At 46.2% G+C, this 18,396-nt stretch overlaps 3 protein-coding genes across 3 annotated transcripts; 2 read left to right on the forward strand and 1 right to left on the reverse strand.

Annotated features, from left to right (window-relative positions):
• The first annotated feature begins 1,185 nt into the window (after positions 1-1,185).
• On the forward strand, positions 1,186-2,136 carry LOC136652882 (olfactory receptor 14A16-like). Its single transcript, XM_066629810.1, has one exon. It carries the CDS (start codon positions 1,186-1,188, stop codon positions 2,134-2,136), a length of 951 nt encoding a protein of 316 aa, XP_066485907.1.
• A 6,277-nt stretch (positions 2,137-8,413) lies between these two features.
• LOC136652883 (olfactory receptor 14A16-like) lies at positions 8,414-9,370 on the forward strand. The gene has a single exon (XM_066629811.1). It carries the CDS (start codon positions 8,414-8,416, stop codon positions 9,368-9,370), a length of 957 nt encoding a protein of 318 aa, XP_066485908.1.
• A 7,799-nt stretch (positions 9,371-17,169) lies between these two features.
• LOC136652884 (olfactory receptor 14J1-like) lies at positions 17,170-18,087 on the reverse strand. Its single transcript, XM_066629812.1, has one exon. It carries the CDS (start codon positions 18,085-18,087, stop codon positions 17,170-17,172), a length of 918 nt encoding a protein of 305 aa, XP_066485909.1.
• Between the last annotated feature and the right edge of the window lie 309 nt (positions 18,088-18,396).

Consider the following 18,396-nt stretch of genomic DNA (forward strand, 5'->3'; position numbering starts at 1 on the left):
ATAGTTTGCCTCTTCTTTGCATTAAGAGCCTCTTTGTTGTGTCAACACACACAGTCTGCTGCAGGCAATGGGGGTCCTGACAGCCTCATTAAGAGCCTCTTTGATGTGCTTTGACCACCGTCATGTATGCAGTTCATAGTTAAGCGAAAGGTTACTACGCGGTGCCCATCTGAATATGTTTTTCCCAGATTCGACAAGCACTGCAAATAGACATTCATTCATCTCACTTACACAGAAAGTCCATTTTCCACCATGCCAGATATTTACCTGTGTTGGATAAGAGGATAAGCCCTATATCAACAATAAGAGCCACACAACTTGTGGCCCTCCTGGCTGGAACTCAGCCCACCAGTCCCTTATGGTGGCCTGTCACGTTTCATATCTCTGTCTTCTGGTAATTCTGGACATGACATTCTGGGCATGGCAATTAAACCATGAAAAAGTGAGAGATGTTCAGCAAATGCCCAAACCACTCAACACCAAATCTTTCCAGCAGCTACATAGATGCAACTGCCTCACCAAATATTCTCCCCATCACTCAGAGATGGGTGAATCCAGCATGGCTTGACTTGAGTCAAGTCATGAGTCTCCACCCCCCATGACTCGACTCAACTCAAAAATGAGTCCTAATGGGCAGACTTTCCAAGTCACCAAGAGTACTTATGTAACTCAAAAAGACTTGAATCACAAGTCTTTCCCTTTAAAAAGCTAGCCGTGGCACTGCGCAAAAAAACCAGAGCTGCTGCCAGGGTGTGTGTGTGAATTGGAGTTCTCTTTAACCACTCCCCTGCTGTCCCCATCCCATCTGTAAACAAGGCAGGAGGGGGTGGGAGGGACTGTGAGAGAGCAAGGTCAAAAACAGCAAATTGCCCATAGCATTAGACTGTTTGTTTTGTACCAGAGAATCCCAGACTTCTTGAACATACAATACATTTCACTGTACCATACATTACAGTATAGCTACAGCAAGACAGCAAAGTCCTTTGAGGCTAATCCTCAAAAGGCACAAGAGAAAGAAACACAGATAAATAATCTCATTGATAGAGCTTCTGTTCCCCCACTGCATGTACAGACAATGATGATCAGAGACTATCCTTTCAACTCTCAGACTGGTGCAGTCCATGAAGCAGAGGCATAGAGACATCCTTCTTTGCAGAGGCATCAAACCAAAAGCTAAACACCAGAATGTCCAACCATTCAAGAGTGACTGAATTTGTTCTCCATGGATTTTCAGATATCCCAGAACTGCAGTTATTTCACAGAATCATTTTTCTAGTCATCTACTTGGTGGCCATCGTGGAAAACCTTCTCATCATCACAGTTATCATCTATAGCCCTCATCTACATACCCCCATGTACATCTTTCTGGCCAACCTCTCATTCCAGGACATTGGCTCAATATCGGTCACAGTTCCCAAGTCAGTGGCAAATTCCTTGATGAACACCCAAGTCATTTCATACTCTGGATGTGTCAGCCAAGTGTTCTTCCTTGTGTTCTTCATGCTGTCCCACTTCTTCCTCCTTGGTATCATGGCATATGACCGCTATGTTGCCATCTGCGACCCCTTGCATTATGAGACTGTGATGGACAAGAAAACCTGCATCCAATTGGCAAGCAGTTCATGGATTGGTGGTCTGCTCTACTCCACACTGCATACTGGAAATGCATTCACAGTGGAGTTCTGCTCCAATGTCATCTACCAATTCTTCTGTGAAATCCCACAGCTACTTAAAATATCTTGTTCTGACTCACATCTCACTGAAATTTGGGTTCTGATCTTTGGTAGTTGTCTATGTTTTATTTATTTTGCTGTAGTTATATTTTCCTATGTCCGCATCATCAAAGCAGTTTTAAGGATACCATCTACCAAGGGGAAGCAGAAAGCCTTCTCCACTTGCTTGCCACATCTTCTGGTCATCTCCCTCTTTTTGGTAAGTGGCACTTTTGCCTACCTGAAGCCAATTTCCAGCTCCCCATCGGCATTTGATCTTTTCATTTCCATCTTATATTGCATGGTCCCTCCAGTCATGAACCCCCTGATCTATAGCATGAGAAACACAGAGCTCAAAATGGCCCTATGGAAGCTCATTCTCAGCTGTGCCCCCAGTTCATCCAAAAAAATCAGTCTGCAGTGAATCTCTTTTAAGAAGCAGTCCTACAACTCCTGACATTTTTTTTTTTCCTTCTTGGCCATGCTGAAGCTCAGGTTAAGCTCTTTTATAGCCTAATAATAACTGGGCATTTAAATGGCCACATTCACTACTGCTGGCCATATTTGAACGACACTGCTGCATCCACTAGTCAGAACAGAATGGGGGATAGATGGAATGATACGGGGATAACAGCCATCCAAGGGACATGTAGGGCAGGCAGCAGGCAGATATCTGAAACTCTATCAATCTCCTCTCCTCCTACCCTGTATCGATACACCACCAACTCTCTACTCAGATTTGTGCCAGCCAGAGATATGACACAGATCTGAGTAGACCCATAGGGGACCATGATGTGGAGGAGTAAGGTATGTAAAACTTTATTTTCCTTACCTCTCTGCCTCAGCATAGTCCCTGCCTGCCTGCCTGCCTAATACAGAGGAACCTCTTCCAGTGCTGGCACTGGCCTGTGCCAGGCAGGTATTAATTGGGATTGGGCAGTTTCTTTCTTTCTTTCTTTCTTTCTTTCTTTCTTTCTTTCTTTCTTTCTTTCTTTCTTTCTTTCTTTCTTTCTTTCTTTCTTTGAAGGAGTTAACCATTCAAATAATTGTTTTTAAAATTTTTGCCTGTTGAAATCAGAGGGATTGAAAATGGATTTACTTAAACAAAAATGTGACCCTTCTGTTTTTAACAGTGACGAATAGTAAACAGCATAATAAATATGTCTATTTACATGTTTGAATGACATGCATTTGAATGAAAGTCTTGTAAATGTAAACCTATATGTATTCATAAACCTATGGAAAACTTACATTTTCATTTGAGTGAGATGTATGCATATATCTATAGATGTGGTATATTTTGACTGATTTGTTTGGTGTTTACCAAAAAAAAAATAAATCTTTACATCATTCCAGTTGCGGACCTGACCCCTGTGCTGCCCTAGGGCACAGGATCACAACATGCCATGCGCCCCCCCAGGGGATACTTTCCCACTCTATGGAGCCTTGAACAATGTTCTGAGGTGCTCCAAAGCCGTCTGAGGCTTCTGGAGCACCATTAAGCAGTTAAGTATTGTTTAAGGGTACTCTCCTCTGGAGGCCTCAGAAGGCTTTCATAGTGTCAATGGACATAGCGCGGAGCTTCACCTGCCCACTGAATGGCTCCAGAGAGCAGGTAGAGGCAGCAGTGGCTGGTGAAAGCAGAAGTGGCACCTGAGGCTTTTGTCCCCTAAACCCCCCCCAGGACCGCCCCTACATCATCCAGGTTTTTGAGGTAGCCTATCTTATTTTTTTGTGTGCTCCCAGAGGCATCTGGTCAGCCACTTTGGCCCAAATCCTAATGCACTTTCCAGCACTGGCAAAGCTGTGCCAATGGGACGTTTGCTGCATCCTACAGTTGGGGGACACTCATGGAGTCCTCCTCATAGTAAGGGAATGTGTTTTCCCTTACCCTCAGAGCTGCATTGCCCTTATGTCAGTGCTGGAAAGTGGGTTAGGATTGCGCCCTTTGAAATACAGGAACCTGGATTAGATAGGCCCTTGGCCTGATCCAGTAGGGCTCTTCTTATATTCTTATGCCTATCATAAGGGGCATGTACTCCAAAGAATTTCCTTTAGAAAAGGAGCATGTACTCCTTCAAGGATCTGAATTTTTGGAAACCCTTACCATGACAAAAAATCGGCTGCAATCCTATCCATATTCCCCTAAGAGTAAGCCCCAATGAAACACAGTGGACTTACATCTGAGTATACATGCATAAGATTGCACTGGCAGAAGATTAAGGTGCTTATTAAGTTGCAAATGTGTGAAAATCAGCTCTAAGAGTCAATTTTCAAATTGCTGTTTCTCAGTAATTCATCACTAGATCTGCACAAAGCATGCAGTGTGGGTGGCTCTTTTTTACTTAATTACTTCCTCCAAACCTCAGACTGTGGAATGAACCAAGGTTCTGATGGTTCTGACTCTCATTACTTCATATAATGCTTCTTTATGCCTCACCTTAACTATAAAGATGCTCCTGCTCCCAGTTTGAAGAGACACTTGCCCAACAGACAGAGGCAAAGAGGCAAAGAAGGAAGGCCCACAGCCAGGGAGACACACCAGGAACAGACTACATTTGCTCCCAGTGTGGAAGGGATTGTCACTCCTGAATTGGCCTCTTCAGCCACACTTGACGCTGTTCCAGAACCACTTTTCAGAGCGTGATACCATAGTCTCCCGAGACTGAAGGATGCCAATGATGGCACCTGTATAATCAGGTTGTATCCCTGCATCTGGGAATCCCTGCATCCCACCAAACCATATACCACATTGTGTCTGGCTGCAAACTGAGGGCGTATACTGGCCCATGGTCTGACTTTTTCAAAGAAGGTAACTCTGTCCTTGAATGGATGGATGGACTGGACATTGACATTTGATCTAGTCTACATGATATATAAGTCCTTGTATTATATGCCATACGATAAATAAATAAATAAATAAATAAATAAATAAATAAATAAATAAATAAATGGTTGGCAACCTTCAGTCTCGAAAGACTATGGACTACAGCACCTGGTATTCCCAAGCGGTCTCTCATCCAAGTACTAACCAGGCCTGACTCTGCTTAGCTTCTGAGATCAGACAAGATCAGGCATGTGCAGGGTAACAGTTAAATACAATCAATCAATCAATCTGGGAATTCCCTCTGAGCTTCAATCAAAAGCCTTTATAACCTACTGATGCTTTTTTTTAAGTTTATTTTCTGATATTCTAAGAGCAAATATTGAAAATATACCCTGTCATGTATTCTCATGAGCCTCAGCTTCTGAGCTTCATTAGTTGGTTGGTAACCTTCAGTCCCAAAAGACTATGGTATAAGCCTATAGCACCTGGTATTCCCAGGTGGTCTCTCATCCAAGTATTAACCAGGCCTGATGCTGCTTAGCTTCCAAGATTGGGCATCTGCAGGGTGACAGTTGCTGTTATTAGATTCCTAGCTAAAAGCCCTAAAGAATACATATATGAATAAAAGCCATTGTTGGAACCACCTGTTGCTTCCATTGCAGCCAGAGGCATCAGATGACAAGTTGCAAGACTAGGGCATGACAAAATGGCATTCATCTATCAATGAATAGGTTAAGAGCAGAAAGGAAGATTAGAGGCAATAGAGGCAAAAACTTGACACATTAAAAACGAGGTGTATCTGTAAAACCACCATAGTAATTTCTCAAGTGACTGTTACAGAGCTGCTTCTTGATTAAGGTGAGTGGCTTTTTTGCATTCTCTCCGAAAGAAGATTGAAAACTCCATTCATAACAAAATCAGTATACTTTGTTCTATCAGCAGGAACTATGTCCTTGGAATTACAAGGGTAGGTGGTATAATTGGAACTCTGCTGAATTTTGGAACATTCTGATGAAAGAACGATCAAGTTGTAACAATGTGTCTGGAGGAGTAAGGACTGTGTGCTGCATCCACAGCACAGTGTGAGTGTGTGTTGCCCACCCAAATCATAACATCTCTTTACAGTAGCAATTTTCAACCTCTTTCATCACTGAAAAGGCACTAAAATTGTCAAGGAACACCATCCGTCTTTTGACAATTGACAAGGCGCACCGTGCTGCCAGTGGGGGGGGGGGGTGCGTTTTCACATCCTCATTGGCCCTACTAATAAATGACCTTTATCCACATTCCCATGGCACACTTGTGGAACACTCACGGCACACCAACGTGCCATGGCACAGTAGTTGAAAATGGCTGCTGTTCAGCATGGATGGAATGTAGATCACAGAATTCAAGAACATGCAAGGAAGCAACCTCAGTTACTCAGTTGGTAAAATCAATCATGTATTGCTAAAGTGATTAGAGTTTAGTTTCTCATTTTGAACCTGTCGTTTGACAAATGACTAACAGTACAACTCACGTCCATCTGGGTTACTTTGCTGGTGCAGGATGAGAAAGGGAACAAGGGAAAAATGGAATGAGGATCTCAGCACATATCGTGGCCTCCAGTATCTGCCCCATTCTGCCCAATGTTCTTCACCTCCCCTCCCCTAAACTGCCCTGTCCCCCCCACACTGGTGGCGCCACTGGTGGCTTACTAGCTCTGGCTGGGCAGTGGGTTCTGGAGGTGAGGCCATTTTACAAAAATAAAACTCTATTCTGCTATTGTATACAAACTCAATTCTAGTTAGGATTGGGCCCGACCAGACAAATCCTAAACTTTCCTCCTCCAATGCAGCTAAGCTAAGGAGACCTGCATTCATCCTGCAGGGGAGGGCAAGTTGGAAGGCTTGAAAGAGGTACAGGAATATATTTTATCTTACCTCTCCCGAAGTTTTCCGTTCATCGATTAATTCCCCTTGGACCTGCACAGCTCTTTACCTGGCACAAGTCTGCAGCAAGAAAGGGGGTGTTTCAGTTACAACAAGAAAGGATAACATCTGATGCAAATTACTTGTGTTATGTGCCACCCCCTCCTGCCTTTGACATAGCCCCCACCTATCCCCCATCCTGCCCCATCCCACCCCATGGTATGAACATCCTCTTCTTCCCAACATGTGTGCCATTTCACCTAACTCCATTTTGCTTCCTGGTTGGCATTTCTGAGAGCAAGCAGGACTTTCTTCTGCAAGGGCTGATGTCAGGCTGAACTCTTAGGAGAGGTCATGCTGATTAAGGGGCTTTAAGGGGAAGGAATGTTGGAGCCCATGGGATGATGTCTGTCTGTCTGTCTTCTTTATGGCAGGGCTTTGCAGACTAGGGTGTCATTATGCCCCAGTCTATGGGTCCTGGCCTGTTTCCCCTTAAGGGGCAAGGGCAGCCAGGAGGCAGGGAGGAGGCAGCGGTGTGATCCCCATGATCATGCCACTCAGGGGGGCTGCATGGGCTTGGGTACATTTACCAGAGCCTCCTGCTTCCTCCCGGGGGTGCAGGGAACCCTGTGCGGCTGTTCACAAGTCCCCCAAAGCATCACAAGTGAAAGTGGAGCAATAGCAGTCTGCTTCCTCTAAACCAGAAGTGGAGCGCAATTGCTCCACTTTCACTTTCAAAGCTGCGGGGAGTCCTGCAAAGGTTGTGCAGGGCTCCTTGCACCCCTGGGAGGCTGCAGGAAGCTCAGGTAAGTGCACCCAAACCCCTGCAGCCCCCCTGAAAAGTCCTGGGATCACTTCGCTGCCTTCGCCCCGCCGCTCCATCCCTGCAAGAACTTACTGTGGCTTTCAAACTCCTTGGGAGTTTGAAAACCACAGCTCTAGGGACTTGCAAGTCTGATAAATTGCTGCAAGTCCTGCTGCATAAGTTTCAAACTGCCTAGTGGACAGGTCACCTGGACAAACTTTTCAGATTCACTATTGTATTCTGTACGAGGGTCATTAAATCATTACTGGTCCAAATAGATGCACATGATATCTTTTGGTTTGTTGCAAGTGCTTATGGGCTTATAGAGCTTCAGGACTGCAAGCCACTCTCTACACTCCCTAGCCCTACAATATGCATTGTTTCTTATGGGATAAAATCCCCCTTTTTAAGTCCAACGAAGGGCATTGTTATATGTATGGTCCGCATTAACTCCTATTTACATTATTTCTCATGGGGGGGGAACTCCCCTTTATAAACCATTTCACTATAACTCAAATAGCCCAATCCAATGCAACTCCCTGTGTGGTGATGCAACATGGCTTCCACTGCATCCCACGCAGTTTTGTCCTCCAGAAGCCTCATTGGGATAAGGGAACATTTGTTGCCATGGCTCAGGGTAATCTCTACCAGATTCTGGTGATTCTACTCAGACCTGCACCAGCAATCTCACTGGCACAAGTCCACGTAGACTCATAAAGGCAGATTGGCTCTGGAAAGTGGGCTTCCATTCGGTGAGCAATGCTGCTGCTGCTGAACATGCCCACTTCCCAGTCTCAATCCCCCCTCTTCCCCACCCCCATTGTTGCCCCATTATGCTCACTCCCATCACCTGTGCAATCCTACCTGGGGTGGCAGGTGGCCTTGGTTCGCTGATGAGCGGAGCCACCCACTTGCTTCCAGCTGTGGCCAGCACACACATTCCTGCATGTCACATTTGTGACTGCCGGAAAGAACCTAGTAATATAACACTCATTCCAGTGGTGCTGGGTAGCGTTTGGATTGGGCCTAACATTATATGGACCCTAACCCTGACTTATATAAGAGACCCCTTCTCCTTCAATAAACCTGTACTTGTGCACCTGCTCCCTAACATATTCTTTTATTCTCCTTCTTCTACAGGCATCATACAAAACATCCAATGACCAACCAATCTAGAGTGATGGAATTCCTTCTCCATGGCTTCTCCGATATTCAGGAGTTACAGCCTCTTCTCTTCATTGCTTTCCTTGTCATTTATCTGGTGGCCCTCATGGAGAACCTTCTCATCATCACAATCATCATCTACAGTCACAGCCTCCACAAACCCATGTACTTCTTCCTGGCCAACCTGGCATGCCAAGACCTGGGCTCCATATCCGTCACAGTCCCCAGATCCATGTCAAATTCCCTCCTGAACACCCAGGCCATTTCCTTCTCTGGCTGTGTTTGCCAAGTGTTCTTCCTTGTCTTCTTCTTGGCATCCCACTTCATCCTTCTCGGTGTCATGGCTTTTGACCGCTACATGGCCATCTGCAACCCACTGCATTATGAGACTCTGATGACTAGGAAAACATGCATCCAAATGGCATCTGGGGTATGGATCTCTGGGCTTATCTATGCCATTCTATATACTGGAAACACATTCACCATTGAATTCTGTTCCAATGACATTGATCAGTTCTTCTGTGAAATCCCACACGTACTCAAATTGGCTTGTTCTGATTCCTCTCTTGCTGAAGTGTGGATTCTCTGCTTTGGAGTTTCCACATCCCTTGTTTATTTTGCTGTAATCATTTATTCATATGTTCAAATCTTCAGAGCAGTTTTAAATATCACATCCAGCCAAGGAAAGCAAAAAGCTTTCTCAACATGCTTGCCACACCTAATTGTAATATTCTTATATGTTATATGTGCCTCATTTACCTATCTTAGTCCCATATTTAACTCTGAATCCACCATGAATCTGTTAATTTCTATCTTCTATTGTGTGGTACCACCAGTAATGAACCCGCTGATCTATACCATGAGAAATAAGGAACTCAAAACAGCATTTTGGAAACTGCTTGTCAGTTTCCAGTATTTACACAAAGATCATTGGCCAGCTTGTGTTTTTTAAGAAACAAATACGCTTTTGAAATTCAGTCCTGTAGAGCTTTTCAACTTGGTGGGTATTTTGCTGGGAGACCATATTTGATTGGGTAGCAGGCCCAGCCAATGGAAGTGGTCACACAAAGAAGCAAATTGGTCTGTGGTCCCATGTATGTCCACCATATTGCCTGCCCTGCTTCTCCTTTGCCTTCCAGTCCCTGGATCACAAAAGGAAGAAAGAAGAGAGAAAGGAAGAGAAAATGTGGAAGGAAGGAGATCCAATGAGACAGAACATCGGAGAGCGGGAGAAGCAGAGGCATGACCATCATTGGTAAGCGGGGACAGCTTTTGACATGCTGCCACATGTGTCAGGAGGTCTCCAGCTAGCCCTGGTGTTTGGACATATGCTTTTAACACATAAGTGCTGGCAGGTATTCCCATCTACAGAGATCCCCTGTTTGAAACCCTAGAGAGCCACCACCAGGTAGTGTATACAGTACAGAAATGGAAGCACAAGCAGTCTGACTCAGTATAAAGAACATTTCTTTATTAGGTCTGTAATTCTTAACTTTGGCAGTGGTGAACACATTTTCTGTATGTATTTTTTTTCCAAATCATTTATAGCATAAATGTTAGGGCTGATGTGCAACACATCCTTTTTCCCTCCGGGGCTTGATCCAGTGACATGGGTCAATGCAAACTTCCGGGTATAAGCTGGGACACAAGTTGGGGCTCTTCCTGGGGCAAAGAGATGAATGTTCCCTTACCTCAAAGAGCCTTTCTGCCTACTAAATTCCCCTGTAGTGTCATTAGCCTAGGTCTGAGATGTTGAGGTGTCAGCATCACCTGGCAGGACAAAGTTCCAAACAACACAGTCCTGGAACGAGCTGGAATCCCTAGCATGTATGCACTACTGAAACAGAGAGGCCTGCGTTGGCTCGGTCATGTCGTGAGAATGGATGATGGGCGGATCCCAAAGGATCTCCTCTATGGAGAACTCATGCAAGGAAAGCGCCCTACAGGTAGACCACAGCTGCAATACAAGGACATCTGCAAGAGGGATCTGAAGGCCTTAGGAGTGGACCTCAACAAGTGGGAAACCCTGGCCTCTGAGCGGCCCGCTTGGAGGCAGGCTGTGCAGCATGGCCTTTCCCAGTTTGAAGAAACACTTGGCCAACAGACTGAGGCAAAGAGGCAAAGAAGGAAGGCCCACAGCCAGGGAGACAGACCAGGGACACACTACACTTGCTCCCAGTGTGGAAGGGATTGTCACTCCCAAATTGGCCTTTTCAGCCACACTAGACGCTGTGCCAGAACCACCATCCAGAGCGCGATACCAGAGTCTTTCGAGACTGAAGGTTGCCAACAACAAGAGTTGCCCCTTAGAGGCTTCTGGGGCTGAACCTGTGGCAAGGGGATAAATGTTCCCTCATTAGGAACCTCCAGCAGTCAAAAGTCCCCCTTGAGATGTTGCGGAAGATGTGCATTACCATGCAGGGATTTAGTTAGGATTGAGCTGTTAGAGAAACATATCCCTTCTATGCAACTAATTCCTAGAGAGCGAAAGACGACAATATGATGAGCTTATATGTTTAAACTGCCCTTCTGCCACTTACACTGTCCCCTATTATTTTGACATTCTGCTTTTGGACACTCTGCTCTTTTGACATGTTCCCTTTATAACCAGAAGTCCCCATTTACTCCACCCAATCACTCTCCATGGTCTCTGGTCTTCCTGTGTTTTCTCCCAGCTAGAAACAAAAGAGGAAGAGTAGACAAGAAATAAAAGCTGACAGGATGACCAGGGGGAAATTAATTCATATTGGAATGGTGAAGAGCCCAATCCTGAGCTCCGTGCGCCAGCTTACTGCCGGTGTGCACTGTCACACACATGCTGTAAGTCATGTTTGCGAGCCCTAATGCCAGGCGAGCACCCATGCTAGCCCAGTACTGGCTGGTGCTCGGCTAGCACTGGGCAGGTGCCTGGCCTCTGCTGCTCAGTAGTCACATGAACCACCAAGCAGCAGAGGGGGCAAGGGGCATGGGGGGAGGCAGGGAGGAGGTTTTCCAGGGGGGGGGAAGGCAGGCGGACAGCAGAGACAGGGTGGGGAGGAGGCTTGATGGGGAGGCAGGAGGTGGGGAGGCAGGAGATGGGGAGAGGTGTGCCAGGGGAGAGAACGAGGAGGAAGGGAAGCGGGACTGGAGGAGCTTCCGGTGGAGTAACCCTATTGCAGGGCTACTCCCTTTACCCGGGGGAACGGGATGAAAGTCCCCTTCTCCCACCCGTGGCTTCCCAAGGCAAGCAGGATACAGTGGCAGGCATTTTTGGTGCCGCTGAAACCGCATGCCCTGGGAGCTCAGAAGTGGGCTGCCTATTCCCTATTTTACCAACAATACTTACACAGGAGTGTCAGCTAACATTTAATTCTGGTCTTCATCATAAAATGAAATATTTTCCATGGAGGATGCACTTCCAGCTCAGTGATAGGTGTTAGACTCCAAGCTCAGTGCTTGACATGCAAAGTGGCCCAGCTTCCCTTACCTTGGGATTGCATCTGCACTGGACAGTTGGATAGGACTGGGCCCTAACTCAGTAGGACATGAGTTACCAGGATACATGGTATCCTTCTGGGCCGACTGGCCAAGTTGGGAGTTGGAGGCACTGTTTTGTGGTGGTTCCGCTCCTACTTGGAGGGTCGGTCCCAGATGGCGGTGCTGGGGGATGCCTGTTCGACACCCTGGCCTTTGAGGTGCTGCAGGGCTCAATTCTGTCCCCCATGCTATTTAACATCTACATGAAACCGCTGGGAGAGGTCATCCGGGGGTTTGGAGTGGGGTGCCATCAATATGCTGATGACACCCAGCTCTATCTCTCCTTTCCTCCAGACTCCAGGGTGGCTGTTGAGGGCCTGGAGCGCTGTCTGGAGGCAGTGAGGATCTGGATGGGGGCTAACAAGCTGAAATTAAATCCGGATAAGACAGAGGCTCTCCTGGTTCGGAAATCCTCGATGCAGGTGCTGGATTATCGGCTTGCTCTGAATGGGGCTGCACTCCCTCTGAAGGAGCAGGTCCGCAGCTTGGGGGTCTACCTGGACTCGTAGCTGCTCCTGGATTCCCAGGTGGTGGCTGTGGCTAGGGGGGCCTTCGCTCAGCTTCGGCGGGTGCGCCAGCTGCGGCCGTACTTGGATCGTGCAGACCTTGCCACGGTGATCCATGCTACGGTGACATCGAGGTTAGATTATTGTAACACGCTTTATGTGGGGCTGCCCCTGAAGACGGTTCAGAAACTGCAATTAGTGCAGAGTGCGGCGGCCCGTGTGGTCACTGGAGCTAGGCGGTTTGACTCGGTCAGTCCGCTTCTCTGGGGACTACATTGGCTGCCCATTCGTTTCCGGGCCCAATTCAAGGTGCTGGTTTTGACCTTTAAAGCCCTATACTGCTCTGGGCCAGGCTATCTTAGAGATCGCCTACTCCCGTACAGTCCGGCTCGTCCTCTCAGGTCATCAGAGAAGGCCTTTTTACAAGTGCCGCCGCCTAGGGAGGTACGTGGGGCGGCTGAAAGAAATAGGGTCTTCTCAGTAGTGGCACCAACGTTGTGGATCTCCCTTCCCGTTGACTTGAGAATGGCTCTCTCTCTTGAGTTTTTCGGCGAGGCCTGAAGACCCTGCTCTTTAAACAAGCCTTCTGATTCCATGGCCTTTTTAACACTTTTATACATCTTTTAGTTTCTTTTTGACAGGCTGGATTCCTCTATGATTTGCTGTTTTATGCTCTTTTTATTCTGACTACTGTTTTTATGGCCTCTGTTAATGTGTTTTTAATATGTTTTTATCTGTGTTAAATCATGCTTTTTAAAATTGTTTTTACATGTTGTCAGCCACCCTGGGTCCCTTTCAGGGAGAAGGGCGGGATACAAATAAAGTTTATTATATTATTATTATTATTATTATTATTATTATTATTATTATTATTATTATTATTATTATTATTATTATTATGAGGAAAAATATTTGATAACTGGTACAGTGTTCTGGCCACTGCAGGAAGAAGGAGGATTTTTAAAAAATCCTGTTATCCTCCCCCCTCTCATTAGTGCACACTTAAAATTTGAACAGACAATTTAATTAGACCGTATTATCATGAAAATAGTAACCATACAACGGTGTGGCTATGGTTTTAAAAAGCAGAAGGTAGGATCAACAACTTTACAAGCAAACAAAGTTGTTGTTTTTTTACTAGTCATCTAAACAAATATGATATGAATCCTCTGGAAGGGGTCCACACGATGGGAGCCACCATCAAGTAGGCATTGCCAGTAGATTACATTCCCAACTTCCTTGAGGGAGGAACCCACTGTCTCATTCAGTGGTTCTCCAAGTGTGTGCTGTGACCCACTGGTGGGTTCCAAGCACTCATGGTGGGTCATGATCTGGGCCCTGCTGCCCACCCATGTGCTGGTTTAGCTCCAAATAGGACCCCAACCAGTAATTACCAGAACCACTGGAGTCCTCTCCAAGCCCAGCAACCCACTTTGCAGGTCTCAGAATATCCCTCAGAAACCTCGGAAAGCCACTCCCAGTTTTCTTCTGAAAACCAGAAGTTACTAACAGCAGCTTCTGAGGGCTACTCTGAGGCCTGCAGAGGCCTGTAGAGTGGGCTGCTGGACCAGAAGAGGCCTCGAGCATGGGGCTGTGTGGTGGGTGGGGAGGCAGGTGATGCAGAGCCTCTCTACTGGAGTCCTTTGAAAAGCAGCGCCGCCACCATGTGAGGTGCTGCAAGCACTCACAACCCACATTCTCTCGTGCATGGGTTGTGAGTGCTTGATACCTCACATGGCGGCAGCGCTGCTTTTCTCTCTGCCTCACCTGCCTCCCCACCCACCGCACATCCCTGCTCTAGCACCACCAGGTGCATCACAATCCACCACAGAGGACAAAGTGGGTCACAGCACTACAAAGATTGGGAACCCCTGGTCTAATTGGTAATTATGAGTGGGGCAATATGGAATATAGCTGCTCAGATATGTTGGGGCCAAAGAAGGAATTACTTAAGAGTTTATCTTAATAACATAAGAAAAAACCTTGCTGGATAAGGCTAAATACCCTCTGGGCTAGCAGCCTATTTCCCAAAGTAGCCCACCAACTCCATTTGGGAAACCAGTGTGTGTGTGGGGACGGGGACGGGGACGGGACTTCTCTCCTGCCATGTGGTATGAGAAACAATTTTCTCTTTGTTCAGATATGAACATGTTTAAGCTGTTACATGAATTTTCCATGTTCCACACTGTAGCAACAAATCCCAGGAGACTTTTTTTTAAGAATGTGAGGGCAATGATGCAAAAATATCTCTTGGCTTCTTACCATACTTTCCTGAGAGTAAGCCCCATTGAACAAAATGGGATGTACTTCTGAGTAGACCTGGTTAGAATTGTGCCCTTAGTCACTTGGCACAATTTAGGGTGCAATCCTAACTCCTTATGTCAGTACTTTCCAGCACTGGCATAGTGGTGGCAATGGAACATGTTGTGCATCCTGCAGTTGGGTGTCACTCACAGAGGCCTCCTCAAAGTAAGGGAATGTTCGTTCCCTTACATCAGAGCTGTATTGCCCTTATGTCAGTGCTGAAAAGCACTGACATAAGGGGTTAGGATTGCGCCCTTAGTTGCTGAAAAGATGGCAAATGGGGGGATGTAACAGAAGATTAGAATATTGTGTAGGCTGTGGAGTACAGGAAGAGAGAGGCATTTTTTAAATGTTTCTCCTTATATTAGACATTCAGATCATTCAGTAAGATAAAAGGTATATAAAGCAGTATATAAATATTGTTGTTGTTAATAATAATAATAATAATAATAATAATAATAATAATAATAATAATAATAATAATAATAATATAGTGGTTTCAAGAAAATATACTGACTAGTATAGGTCCCTTCAGCTAAAATAGGGCTTGCCGATGAGTAGGCATGCAGAGGCTTGGACCATAATGCTCCAGTCCTTGCCCATTTGCTATAATGGGGCTTGCTTCTGAGTAGGCATGCAGAGGCTGGGTCATAGGGCTGCAGTCCTCACCCAACTTTACAAGGAGTAGGCACCTTGGACGATAAAGGGGGCTTGCTTAGGAGTAGGCATGCAGAGGCTGGAACCATAGGGCTCCAGTCCTTGCCCCACTTGCCAGGGAGTGAGCTTGGGTCTTGCTTCTGAGTATGCATGCAGAGGTTGGACCATAGGGCACCAGTCCTTGCTCCACTTTATAGGGTATAAGTCCCACTGAGTATAACAGGTCTTGGGTCTGGCTAGACATATCTGGAATTAAGGCTACAATCCTATCCACACTTTCCTGGGAGGGTGTCTCATTGATGCTAATGGGACTTACTGATGAGTATACAGGCACTGGATGAGCTTCTGTACGTTGCAAACCAGCACGGATCCAGGGGCTCCTAAATGGGCGCATATGGGTACAAGGAACTGGGGGCTGCCCACCTTGCCCTGGCCTGTAGGAGGGCACTACCCCCAGCCAAATTCAGCTCCTCCCCCCCCCCCAGGGTGGCCTGAAAGGGAGTACCTTACTAGCTTGTGCTGGTGGCTGTGGCTCCAGCCTCCCCCCCCCCCCAAAAAAAAAAAACCAAAAAAAAAAAAACCAGGCAACTTAGACGGTACTCCGGACAGGGAGCAGCCCAGTGTCTGATGGTCAGAAGGGTCAAAAAACTCAAAATATCTTACAGGGAGCTTGCAAGTATTAGGCCATTTGGCTAAGCGGATTTTGATTTATGCCTCAGCCTAATTTGGATGTGCCCTCTGGGTCCAACCCATTTTGAAGAAGGGGACGTAATACACCATGCTGGTCAAGGATAGGGTGTATTGCGATCAGCAGGGCTATCCTTGTGCGCAGCATTTTTAGACTTAGGGCGCTACGCTCTAGTAAAATACCACTGGGGGGTGGGAGATCCCACATGAGGACTCAAGACATGGCTGGTTATGCCGCCAAAAGCGGATTGGAGGAGCCGGAAAGGTAACAGTTACCTGAAAGCCAGTAGCAAAAGTTAGTAGTCCTAGGTACTAGGGGAGGTGCCATAGGTACAGATCCTGCGCACTTTTGAGTGCAACTCAGCCGGCAATTTCACGAGTACATGCCTGCAGTCTCTGCAGCACAAAGCAAGCAGTTTCTGCACACCTTCAGAGTGGAGTTGGCCCTGATCTGGCTGCTGAAGGTGAGCACAGAGTAGCTTCAGAGGAGGTAACATGGCACAGGGAAGCTTCAGAGGATGTAACATGGTAGTTGCCAGTTTCTGGTCCTGGGCCAAAGGTATTTGTAAATTGTGTAAGTTCCAAGTTGCAACCAGCTTTGGGACTCTGCTAGCATCCGGAGAGAGCGCCACCACTCTATGCATTTTGAAACGAACATGCAGACAATTTGCCCAGCATGTCTCTTGAATAAATAAGGACAGAGCTGAAGTTCTCCCCCCTTTTAAGAAGGGCATCCTGGCAAAGGGCTCCAAGCTCAGTCCTCTGCGACCTTGGCTCAGCATGGACCAGTATGCCACCTGGGCAGGGATGGCATAACCTCACAGATTGTATTTACAGATTGTATTGTGGAAACACAAGCTTGACTTTTCATCATAACTTCATATTGCAACACATCATAATTGGCATACCTCAGTTGCTTTGAGCTCTGGGCAAGATAACCATGTCATGAAAATGCTCAAGAATTGTTCACACTACAGATGCCAATAACCTGCTTGGATTTGTCATTAAGGATGCTTGGAATCCTTATTCCAACCTTCATCCTTAGCAAAAAATGAATGATTCTTATCCTTACCTGAACTCCTCACCCCAGTAATTTGGACAAGGCGAATTTGATATCCTTGTTTCTCATGCTGTAGATCACAGGATTCAACAAGGGTGGAACAAGGGAATAGATCAAGCTAAAGGCTAAATCTAGATGTGATGGAGCATTAAAGGGGGACCCGAGGTAGGCAAAGCCTCCAGCAACTACAAACATGGAGAAGACAATGAGGTGGGGAAGGCAGGTTGAGAAGGCTTTTCTCCTTCCTTGCACAGAGGGCATTCGGAGGACTATAGTGAAGATTTGCACATAGCTTGCAATAATAAAAATAGAGCAGCCAATTGCAAAGGCAGCCCCTAATGCAATCACTCCAGATTCAAAAAGGGGTACATCAGAGCAAGCAAGTTTCAGTAACTGTGGGATTTCACAGAAAAACTGGTTGACAACGTTAGAGCAGAAGGGAGTTCCAAAGGTGCCACTGGTGTGTAACCCTCCACTGAGAAGACCACCAATCCATACAGCTGCAACTAATTCAAGACATCTTTGTCTGTTCATCACCATCTCATACTGTAACGGATTGCAAATGGCCACATATCGATCATATGCCATGACTGTGAGGAGATAGATATTAGATGCAGTAAACAACAGAGAAAAGAAAACTTGAGCAACACATCCAGAATAAGAAATATGCCTCCCATTTAGGAGAGAGTTGACCATGGACTTTGGCAAAATGACTGAAATGGAACCAAGGTCAAATATGGCCAAGTTCATCAAGAAGAAGTACATGGGGGTGTGCAGGTGGTAGTCCAAGACCACTGCTGTGATGATGAGAAGGTTCCCTGTGACAGTTGCCAGGTACAGTAGCAGGAAAAGAAGGGCATGAAGGATCTGCAGCTCCCGGACCTCTGAGAATTCCAGGAGTAGAAACTGTGACACAGAAGAATGGTTATTGATACTCATTTCTGAGATGCACGTCGTCTGTGGAAGGAAACAGAAGGATACCCATTAGAATCATATCACAATTTTGTGGTGGGGGAACTTGAGGTACGATGGTTGCTCCTTTCTGAGAGGCATGCTATTTGTGACAGGAAATCAAGAGACTTTTTAAAATAACAGCATGCCTATTTTGGGGAGTGACACTGAGATACATGACATTTGAATTCTAGATTTTCTGTGGCTTGTTCTTTAGGACAGTGGTCACACATTTAGCATCAGGACCCACTTTCTCAAATGCAAATGTCAGGACCCACTGGAAGTGATGTCATGATC

This window comes from Tiliqua scincoides, chromosome 5 (genome assembly GCF_035046505.1).
Source record: "Tiliqua scincoides isolate rTilSci1 chromosome 5, rTilSci1.hap2, whole genome shotgun sequence".
NCBI lineage: Eukaryota > Metazoa > Chordata > Lepidosauria > Squamata > Scincidae > Tiliqua > Tiliqua scincoides.

Bases quoted from the DNA above. Each gene is read 5' to 3' on its own strand.
- LOC136652882 (XM_066629810.1), top strand. From the start codon at position 1,186: ATGTCCAACCATTCAAGAGTGACTGAATTTGTTCTCCATGGATTTTCA.
- LOC136652883 (XM_066629811.1), top strand. From the start codon at position 8,414: ATGACCAACCAATCTAGAGTGATGGAATTCCTTCTCCATGGCTTCTCC.
- LOC136652884 (XM_066629812.1), bottom strand. From the start codon at position 18,087: ATGAGTATCAATAACCATTCTTCTGTGTCACAGTTTCTACTCCTGGAA.